This window comes from Rutidosis leptorrhynchoides, chromosome 3 (genome assembly GCF_046630445.1).
Source record: "Rutidosis leptorrhynchoides isolate AG116_Rl617_1_P2 chromosome 3, CSIRO_AGI_Rlap_v1, whole genome shotgun sequence".
Classification (NCBI taxonomy): Eukaryota; Viridiplantae; Streptophyta; class Magnoliopsida; order Asterales; family Asteraceae; genus Rutidosis; species Rutidosis leptorrhynchoides.
The window spans coordinates 95,737,439-95,749,156 of record NC_092335.1 but is presented as its reverse complement, the minus strand read 5'-3'; the positions used below and the strand labels follow the sequence as shown (position 1 = coordinate 95,749,156).

Genomic DNA, 11,718 nt, shown 5'->3' with positions numbered 1-11,718 from the left:
CTAGAAACATATCAAAATTCAGATTAAGTGGTAAAGAAACTACAATTTTACTTACTGAATTAAGAGATGTACAATAACAGATCATTGAGTAAAATTAAACAACTCTTTAATCTGAAAATTGATATGTTTCTAGGAGTCATATCACACACTTCTCATTAAGAGGCAAATAAAAACAAGACTTACTACAGAAAAAAGGTAAACAGCCTCTTAATTTCGTTTTGATTTTAAATTTGATTTGATTTGATTACGGAGTATTATTTTTAGTTTATTGGAGTTTTCTTTAAAGATATTAATATATATCAATCATCTTTTTTCAGTAGCGTAGACAGGAGGGGACAGATGGGTGCTCAGTCTCCCCCTAATAAGCTAAATTCTAATATAAAAAAAAATATATATGTCATATTTAATTATTTTAACTTAGTCTACCTCAAGTGTTCATATATCCCAATTGTTTGTGTCACTTATCTTCTAAACTTGAACACCAGTAATATTAACTAAAACACATCGTTAAGTTTACTTATGAATTATATAGATAAGCCATATTAGCTTTCATAGTGCAAATTTTATAGTAGCATTTTTTTGTTTAATAATTACTAAAGTTTCGTAGAATAGTTATGTATATATGTATTAAACAAATAAATATGAAAACAAATAAAATGGATTATACATATAAAGTTGACATCTTTTAGTTTTATTTAGTTTACCTATTTCAATTGTCGAATTCTGGTTCCGACTATGTCTTTTTTACTACTTTCACATAACTCTACATTTGTACATTGCAACATATAGTTATGTTGAATATATCAACTCCCTTTCTTTAAATGATTGTTATCGTGTTAAAAAAATTTTATTTTCTTTTTCATTCCCTTGAAAAACAAAATACTGAAATCTGACTAAACTGAACCGTTTATGCCCTTTGCTCCGGTTCGGAAAACGATTCAAATGGCCCGGTATGATTTGACTTTTTCCGGAACTATCAAAACACTACTGTATTACGAGTGGGACCGGACCATGAACACCTTAACGATAACACCGAATACACCTGATTCGTTAAATCATATTACGAGTCTAAATCGAATCGCGGGTGGCTGATTTTTTTCCAATTGTTGGCCCTACAAAAATCACAAGTAGCGGCGGAGATTCAATACAAATGGTACGTGGCACCAGCTCATTGGATAAACAACAGATAAGATCCATCCTAAACTTTGTTTCTATTTAGTTCATGTTCTACCATTTAAACCTTTAAATGCTACTACTAATAATAATAAATAATCTCAACAACATTTTCCACATTAATTAAGAAAGCTCATCTTTAACTCACTGTAAGTACATCTTTTGTCCCTACTATTTTCAGTTATACGTTCCATTCTTCCTCTTCTAATATATACTTATATGCATGATGTATCTGTATGTATTGTAAGTTTATAACTGCCGCGTGTGTGTGTGTGTCATGTATATTATTGCTTGTTTATTAAGTCCCCACAAATTATTGTATATAGCACGTTTATTGTGTTTCTCTTTAGATATCAACATAGTGCATTTGTTCATAATTTGTATAAATATAGGAGAATTCAGTGATAACAATTATACTCTGCCTTATAAAAGTGACTTTTGATGCTGGAAACAATGTTCTTTTTTTGGAAACAATGTTCTTGTCAAAAAATAATGAGTAGTTTATAAACATGTTATAAATGTTACCTGAAAAAAAGTTTTAGGTGCCACGTCAGTTTCGTAATGGTTGTAAAAGTCTCTGACCAGGCCGAGCAGTTCGACTATCCCCCAAAGTTCAATTTAGTTGGTCAAATTCGGATTTATTCGGTCAAATAGAGTCATAGTCAATGTTAGTCAACGTTCGACCAGTCTCCAACTTGGCCTATTAGTCTCTACAAAGTCCCAACCGAGAGTTCACTGTATGCATGTAGCATGATTGAAACTGGTTTATTCATTGATATGTACTTGTCTTTTTCAGAGGAACATGGCAGCCGCTCCAATATGTTTCAAAATGTGTAATAAAGATCGAATTGTAAACATAGATCAAGAAGTTTCAATTCACAGAGTACGAGATATGTATGTTTGCTTTAAATCTGCAAATCGTTTAAGATATGTTTCTGTCAATGCATCGGAAAGGGAGAAACCTTCGACGTTCATATCAAGGTCTAGTTCTAAAGAGAAGCAGTTAAAATCATTGGATTCCTACTTTGGGAAATTTAAGGAGGATAGTAATAATAATCAATATTCCCCAAATTCTTTAAATAATGATCTTATTACATCTCCTATTAAAGAACAAATTTCCAACCCCACAAAATATCTCGTTAAAACCGAGCAAGCAGAAGTAGATGATCATCGAGGCTTGAAGAGTGAATACGATGAATCCTCTGGACTCTACATAATGTAACATATTCATCTCTCATTTTTAAAAACTGTTTCAGATTGTTTACTTATGTAGTTATGTATGTGTTTATTAATTTGGCAAATATCTTGTCTTGTTGCAGAAGCACGATGGCTTCCATAAACATTGCGGTTTATCTGTTTGAGATTGCTAGCCCAATAAAAAACTCTGACCTAGAACTTTTTTCGCTTCCTGCACTTTATGGAGCGAAGATCAATCATTTGATCGTATATGGTGAATGGTGGAGGCTGCTCACACCGATGTTTCTGGTACAAGATTGACGACTGGGTTCGTGCCCTTCTTATTTTCATTAACCTATCACAAAGGCCTAATCTATAAAAAGTAACTAAAGTGGAAACGGGTTAAACATGTTAAAAGTTGAGCAAAGTATGTTTCTAATGCATATAACTTCCTAACCATTAAGTTAACATTTTAGCCAGATATAAATTTAAGAAATAACCAAGCTTGCTCCAGAGCCGTCCTGTTAATATTATGGACATGTTCAATAAGAAAATAATAATTGATATCTCACAAGTTTAGAGATGAACTGAGGAATGTTGACGTTGACATCGGACGGAGACACAAAAGACTAATCAAGAATGTGACAACTATTTTAGGATTTAAGTTTTTAGTTTTTAATAATTAAACCTTGATAAATAAATGATGTAAACATATATATTGTTGGGATATATTTTTTGGGCCGTTTTGGAAATTGGGCCCTATGCAAGTGCACATCTTGCACGTCCCAATATTCGGCACTGCTTCCCAGTCCAACCCAGACAATTTTCGTATGTGATAAAAAGTGATCGTTTCAGGAAACTATTTTGACCCTTTACCTAACATGCCCATCTTGACAACTCATAATATGCACGGAATGAAATGAAGATCATCAAACGATCAAATCGTGCGATATTGATCTGAAATCTAAAAATATAATCGCAGCACACAGGGATTCTTCATATCGGACTTGATTGTTGGGCGTTACTCACATTTGGGCCTCGAGTTTGCAGAGCATATGGTCCATTCACCTTTTTCTTGATATACATACTTGGGGGACTCTCAGGCAACTTAACCAGCTTTCTTCACACCCCTGATCCAACTGTTGGTGGAACAGTAAGCAAACAAGAAATATCTATATCTATGTATCCTGAATCGAAAGCTAGTTTCTTTATCCGATCTTACTAGTTTAAATCGTTTACTATTAATTGTTCAGGGACCAGTGTTTGGTATAATTGGAGCTTGGCTGATATATCAATATCAAAATAAGGAAGCCATGGGAAAGGATGATTTCGAAAGCATGTATCAGAAAGCAATTGTTGCTACTGCTCTTGGCTTTGTTTTGTCCACTTTCGGTCCAATTGATGACTGGTTAGTTAATCAGTTTAATCACTATTTTAATCATCTTTTTTTGTGTTAAGCATACAATACTGAGATAGAATCCTATGCCAACATCTAAATGTTACATAACAACTTTATAATCACTATTTTAAATCAATAGTTAATTAGTTTATGTTTATTGCAGGACACATTTTGGATCTGCATTTACTGGCATAGCGTATGGCTATTTTACATGTCCAACGCTACAATTAGACAATTCGTCATCATCAACACCCGAAAATGGTAAACAGAACGGGATCACGCTGATCCAACGAAATGTGAATCCTTGTAAATCACTTGTAATTTTCTCTATATTTATTTCGGTTTTGTGCACTTTGTTTCTCATGTTTGAACCTCCACTTGGTTCACTAGTTGTAGACACCCTTGTGTAATCCCAACACCTAAAATTAAGCATATGTAAAATAGTGTGTTATGTAAAATATTATTTTGCAACATATCGCGTTTATTAAACCTATGACTTATGCGGCCGACATGTACTAAGAATGGACCCATATGATATAATATTCTCGCGTTATACAACTAAAGAAGATTGACTTTACTAACCGATTAAATCAAGAAACAATTCTGAACTTAATCGATAATTGATCTAATTTAGAATTGGTAGAGGTTTATTGGTGCCAATGCAATATATTAACTCATAAACATCAACGTTTTACATCTTCATTGCATCAACCACTTGTTTCAAACGTTGAATCAAGATGTGTAAGGCCTCAACTTACATAACACTCATGTATTAGATAATACAATCCCATCAACAACATTCTAATAGAATAAAAGTAATTATATCATATCAACTCATCTGCGTCAGTAGGTTGCCATTCTGCGATCGCAAGGGTATGACGGCCCCCACAAGCCACATATTTAGCACCCCATTGTCCTGGTTCACTGCCACCAGTGTCTTTTGGTGGGGGAAGGTCGATAGGTACTTCTGACGGATGTCCTGTTGTCACCTTTTTACCATATCCTAATCTTCCATGATCTCCACGCCCAAACTAACAGTTATAGATTTCAAGAGTAAAACACTAATTACTTTTGGTCAAAATAGAAAATAATTGCATGTTTAAAGCGTTTGTTGATGCTTACAGAAAACATACGACCATCGCGTGTCAACGCAACGGAATGAGTGCCACCACATGACACCTGAATGATATTCTCCCCGGATAGAAGCTGAACTAGCTGAGGCACCATCTTACTGCTTTTATCATCTCCAAATCCGAGTCTTCCATGTTCCCCTCTGCCCCAACCGTACACCTAATGAAGAATGCAGTTTAGTTTAACAATTTTTAGCCAAGTGAGTGAGCAGAAAGGTAAGGTCAATAACAAAGGTGGAACTTTAGGTATGAGTTGTAAAAATATGAACATCTGTAAACAGATGGAATGCAAGCCTCTCCATCCTCTGTTAAAGCGGTAGAATGCCAACCACCAGCAGCAACATCAACCTGATGTTACATGAATTTAAAGATTTGTTTGGTTATCACGAAATAAGAAAATAAGAAAATTTATAGTTAGGTAAATTGCTTTAGAAGGTGACGAATTTTGGTCTGATTTCAGTTTTGTGTAATACCCTTATTTTCACTCAACAAAAGACTCATTTTTTCACAAAAATAGACTTAAACTAAGCTAACACAGTTAGCCAGTCAAGCTGATGACCATTACTTTGAACATTGTGACTTTGTTTTTTCATTGTTGGAAACATATAAAGGTAGAAGATTTGAGCCTTCTGTGGACCCAAATAAAGCGTAAATCAGAATAGAAATCAGAAAAGTTAGTTACATTCGAGGCAACTTGTCATTTATAGTTTGTAGATTATTTGGCAGAATATTAAGGTTGTAAGAATGAAACAAACCAATTTGACGCCAGACAATCCTTGAACAGGAACTGGTTGTGATCTTGGTTGCGTATCCCCTGTTCCCAACTGTCCATACTCATTATTTCCCCAAACCCATAGATTTCCTTCCTCAACAAGAGCCAAATTGTGGAAAGCCCCGACTGCAATCAACTTAACCTTCTCGAGGCCTTGTAATCGCACAGGTGTCGAAATTTGTTTTCTACAATTCTTTTGCAATATCAGTCACTCCAAAAAAAAAAAAAAAAATTGAGGCTAGCATAAAAAACAAAACCAAATGAGCAACTTACATGTCTCCAGGTGGCCACGGTTGACCCCACGTCCATACATGTCCTCCGTATGTCAGCACCACTGAATGTGTGCCACCAGCAGCTACCTGCATATAATGTCAACTTATGTAAAACAATAATTCAATAAATAAATATTGTCACACAACTTTTCAATTTAAGGAAACTAAAATTAGACCTGGCGAACTGAAAGGTTTGATGCACATCTTTGAGGAATCAAAATATCTCTCCTCAGAGTCCTACCAGACTCGCCTTTCTTCTCAAGCTCTTCACCACACTGCCCATACTCGTTCCCACCTACCCATTCACAATTATCACCCGAAGTTATTAAAATTGATTATGGACCGCCAACTTTGCTAATTTGTCTTACATTTAGAAGCATTAAATAACAAACAAGGTAAACACGTGTAACATAACTACATAAGAGCAGAAAAAATACCCCAAGCGTAAGCACGGCCTTGATCATCGACGGCCAAACAATGCCAACCGCCAATAGCTGCCTGAATCAACAACCAATAAATAAATCTAAATGATATATAAAACAAGAGCACCATTGTCTAGTCCTAATCTTAGTCGTTAGGCAAATCACGACTCACCTGAACAATCTTGACACTGTCAAGAGCTTTAACTTGACTAGGAACATTCTCAGTTTTAGTCGATGGTTGATGCCCCAACGTCCCTCTTTGATTCCAACCCCACATAAACAACTGATAAACATACATCACATTGCAATTCTAATGAAACGAATTATATGAACAAAATTAAAAATATGCAGCATTTTAGTACTACTAAAAAACAAAATGATACAGTTATGAGAAACCCTAGCACAGCTGCATAATGATTAGTATATTCGTATTATAAAATTTTCATTTTCATTTTCATTTATTATAGCTCCACAACCACTAACTTTAGATAAGATTTGTAAATATTATTAAAGTACAATCACATACTGTATTATTATCTTTTGTACATTTAACTTTTAGTAGTAGTATTATTTATTAGGATACCTTGCCGTCATCGCAAACGGCTAGAGAGTTACGGCTACCAGCGACGACGGAAGTAACGGTGACGGAGTTAAGAGAAGTGACTGGGGAAATCCACTCTTTCTCTTCGTTGTCTCCAAGTCCTAGTTGTCCGTCTTCACCCGAGCCCCTAATAATTATAATAAATAAATAATGAAAAAGAATAAATAACTTTACTAATCATGAAGGATTAACGGCAGAGTGTGACGGCGTTTTGGAAGAGAGACGAACCAGGCGATAACGGCGGTGTTATGATTGACAGCCATTTGGAAACGGTATTGAAAGTGAGTTAACGACAGTAGCAATTTGCAGTCGGAGTGTTTGGGGTAGATATATATTCCCCTTGTATGTAACTCGCGTTTTTGGTTTTTATTTTTATTTTTCTAATAATTATTAACCCTTATATACTAAACTACATGCCAAATAAATTAGTAGTTTTAGTTATTTTTCGGTTGTATTTTTGCATCTGCGTTTGCATTTGCGTTTGCGTTCACACTACAATAGATCCCTTAACTTTAGCTCAATTTATACAACAAACCCTCAAGTTTATACTTTTTCAGGGGTAGAAAGATTAAACATATCATTTTATTAAAATACAAGAAACTAATTCTCCCGAATTTATAACGGGTCATATCTTCTCGCTCGGTGCTAGTTAAATTTTTCCGAGACTACCGTTCAACTCGAAAAAGTCTCACGAACCCAACGGGACTAACTATACACGAAACAGGCACTTTTTAGAAAACGCTTAACACAACGACAGCCCGTATCTTTCTGTTCGACGCAAGTTAAATTTTTCCGACAACACCGTTACACTCGGTTTTTTTTTTTAACAAAACGAAACTAACTACGTTCGAAACGGACACTTTTTAAAAACGCTTAAAATAACGACATCTAAAACGGCGCTTAAGACATGGGCTGTAAATACACAACGCTACGTTAAATATGAATACACAAGCCGAAATCCCCCGCCGCATCGCGCGGGCCGGATCCGGACTAGTTAATACTGATTAGCACCAGATATTTACTCGTTTAATGTAAATAAATAGAATAGAAATGTGTCGTATTACTACAATTAGGATGGCAATGAATACTCGATTCAGTAGATATTCACCCGATCCACTCGATTAAACGTGGATATGGACGATCTAAATGGATATGAATGCGGATATGGATGAACCGAAATGGATATGGATATGGATAAAAAGTTTCATCAATGGATGAACCCGCTTTCACCCGAAATAACTAAATATATAAATTTATCACTCGAATTAATATCATTTATGTAGTGATATTTCATTAATTATATTCAAGTTTCGTTTATTTTCTTTAAAAATATAAATTGTTAAAAATAAAATAAATTGAAATGGATATAGATGATTATCCATTAACCCGCTTCACCCGACGGATATGGATATGGATGGATGGAATTTTTATAAATTGATATGGATGTGGATAGGGATTAAAAAAATAAATGGATACGGATATGGATACGACCTCACCCAATCCATATCCGATCAATTGCCATCCCTACGTTATGACCACTTTTTTCCACACAAAAAAACCAACATATCATAAGGATTCAACGAACTTTCATCACAATGTGAAAGAACTAAACAAAGATCACAACTCAACGCAACTTAAAGCTCGCACTTAAAGAACACGAACAACTAACGGTTAAACAGGATCTAAAAAACAACGAGCCAAGAGAACCCACCAAATACAACACAAACAAAACAACATAACCATGCAACCTATCGGGAGATGATCGCAACGGGTGGTTTAGTCCCCTCGGGTGATCTCAATCGTTGTTCAAAAAAAAAAAAAAAACCATGCAACCTAAGCCTTGGAGCAAACAAAAGAGACCAGGACCTAAAACCAACAAAGTGACAAACAAAGAAATAAAAGAACAAGAAAACAAGGATGTGACGATCGCTCCAAATCCATATGGACGAACACGTCATTCATTGATTTCATTGCGAGGTATTTGACCTCTATATGATACGTTTTGTAAACATTGCATTCTTTTGAAAAGGCACACCATAAATGAATATTTAAATCAAAGGTTTTCGACATCTGATGATTTTTACATATAGACAGTCACCATAAATAATAGTTTACAACAGTATTTCCGTTGACAATGCAGTCAAAATAAGATACATAGTGATGATTTGGTGAATGCAACGTCTCCTTGAAAATATGTCATGTAAGACTCCATGCACATAGCTTGTTTAACATCTAAGCAAACAGCGGAAGACTTCTAAGAAACCTGAGAATAAACATGCTAACAAGTGTCAACACAAAGGTTGGTGAGTTCGTAGTTTTAATGTTGCGCATAATCTGTATATAAAGGTGGATCACAAGATTTCAGTTGTTCAATCCAGAAACGTTTATCAAAATATTCTACGAAATTGAGCACCCTGGTAACTAAACTTAACGTATATATAATTTGTACCCTTTGTATAATCATCTTAATAATACATGCAAACTAACGTGTACGCTTCTCAAATAGCATACGTCCGTTAAAAGGCTAGTGCTCTAGCTCGGACGGGGATATCAAGCCCTATGGATCCATATATAACTACTCGCGCCCACCAGTTCTTATAACCGGCAGTTACTAGTTACCAAAGCTAAGGGATTTTCGGTTTAAACTCGGTGTAGAATTTAGTATGTACTTGTATCCATTGCGTTTAAAATAAAGTGCATGTATTCTCAGCCCAAAAATGTATATTGCAAAAGCAATTAAAAAGGGAGCAAATGAAACTCACGCAAAATCAGTTTTAGTATTTGTATTTATTTCATAACAGTTATAAAACAGCGCACGTATTCTCAGTCCCAAAAATATATATTGCAAAAGCATTTAAAAAGGGAGCAAATGAAACTCACCTTAGCAGCATATAAAGTCGTTCACCAAAATGTGATCGAAACACGGATTACCAAATAACCGTAGATCTCAACATATCAATATTGAGATTCAATATTGTAGAAAAGTACGTAGACATAACGGAGATGATAACACTAGGTTTGACTTGAAAATAATACCCATGAATATTACCCATAACCTCCTTGGCAATAACCCATAATTTTCTTAGCTTTATCCCGCTCATAAAACTATTTTGAAAGTGACACGCTCATGACCTAGTCGTAGTATTTTATGTATAATACTAATAATAATACAAATACTACTAATAATAATAAGATTAATAATAATAATAATAATAATAATAATAATAATAATAATAATAATAATAATAATAATAATAATAATAATAATAATAATAATAATAATAATAATAATAATAATAATATAATTAATAAATATAATACGGAGTAATTTTTAAATTAAAGCAGAGGTAGATATCTCGAGCTTTTATAGGTGTGGCCTGTCCAGGACTGCCATGCGATTGCATGGCCTCCAAGACCATTTCCCATGCGATCGCATGGGATGGATTTCCAGCTCATGATCTTTTAACTTCTAGTTTGTCGACATATTTTTTAATTATAAATATAATATATTTAATTTATATAATTAATTATATATTATATTAAATTCACATGCATAGTTGACTTGTAATTTTCGTTCCGATAAGTCGTACGTCGTCACTCGACTTATGTCCCGGTTCCGGTTTTTCGAACGTCCTATCGTATACTGAGAAAACTTGTACTTTACGTTTCGTGAATCGTACCTTTGTCAAAATATAGTCTTAAATCATCCATAAACTATACCACTGTAGAAAAATTACTGTAGCAATTCACTGTAGCAAAGTCAATTTTTACTGTAGCAATTCACCGTAGCAAAGTCCATTTCACTGTAGCAAATAGTGATTTTCGAAAACACTGTAGCATTTTGGGTACTGTAGTAATTTGAAAATGTTACTATCGTTTACTAAATAACTTGAAATTATATATATGTATATATCTTTTTAATATACATAAATCAGTTTTTAAATACACATTGGAAGTTATTTATAAATAAATTTTAATAATAAATATTTCAACTTATCATATATATTCAAATAGATATTTAAACCAATAAGTTTAATGTACGGTATCAAATAATTAATACAATGTTACCTTTTCAAGTTATAGTATATATGTATCTATTTACATATAATTGTTCGCGAATCGTCGAAAACAACCGAAGGGTATTTAAATATATAAAAGTAGTTCAAAAATTTTGAGATTCAGTTCTACAGACTTTGCTTATCGTGTCGGAAATGTTAATCATACAAAGATTAAGTTTAAATTTGGTCAGAAATTTTCGGGTCATCACAAAGGACCTACAAACTAACACAAATGCAAACCAATCAACACAACAACCAAATGCAACAAAACGACACGAACTCAAATAATACCCAAATTTTCGGCCATTTGAGAGGCCTTCTTACTCTTCGACCCAGGTTTTAACAGTTTGCCTTCAACTTGCTCGAACCGAACTGATTTACCCGCACCATTGGAATACACAAACACTATTAGAATCTGAACCTGATGCATTCTGCGAACCCAAACCACAAATACCTGCAAAAAACGAACAATTTTTCACGTTCTCATCCTTAAAAAACAGGCCGGTCACATCTCCTAATGTTTCTTCATCTTCTTGATCGCGTGGCACGAACGACTCCACATTCGCATGTTGCTTCTTCTTGTTCTTTTTACTCTTACAGCCGTTTTTTTTAAATAGTGTTTTTAATGTATTTTTGTAAGAATAGAAATATGAAAAAATGTGTTACAAAAATAGTAAAACCGGAGTTTGAAACTCCGGTTTTGGTGAACCCGAAG

General features: G+C 34.2%; 2 protein-coding genes across 2 annotated transcripts; one reads left to right on the top strand and one right to left on the bottom strand.

The window, feature by feature from the left end:
- The first annotated feature begins 1,183 nt into the window (after positions 1-1,183).
- Positions 1,184-4,223, top strand: LOC139896518 (RHOMBOID-like protein 9, chloroplastic). Its single transcript, XM_071879158.1, has 6 exons — positions 1,184-1,322; positions 1,970-2,391; positions 2,493-2,658; positions 3,332-3,502; positions 3,603-3,757; positions 3,912-4,223. The coding sequence occupies exons 2-6, from the start codon at positions 1,976-1,978 to the stop codon at positions 4,156-4,158; spliced, it is 1,155 nt and encodes a 384-aa protein (XP_071735259.1). The 5' UTR covers positions 1,184-1,322; positions 1,970-1,975; the 3' UTR covers positions 4,159-4,223.
- Positions 4,224-4,394: 171 nt separating this feature from the next.
- On the bottom strand, positions 4,395-7,301 carry LOC139896517 (ultraviolet-B receptor UVR8-like). The gene is made up of 10 exons (XM_071879157.1): positions 7,174-7,301; positions 6,928-7,072; positions 6,517-6,627; positions 6,360-6,420; positions 6,099-6,217; positions 5,924-6,009; positions 5,634-5,835; positions 5,173-5,226; positions 4,871-5,038; positions 4,395-4,779 (listed from the first exon to the last, which is right to left on the bottom strand). Exons 1-10 carry the CDS (start codon positions 7,206-7,208, stop codon positions 4,573-4,575), a joined length of 1,188 nt encoding a protein of 395 aa, XP_071735258.1. The 5' UTR covers positions 7,209-7,301; the 3' UTR covers positions 4,395-4,572.
- Positions 7,302-11,718: the final 4,417 nt, after the last annotated feature.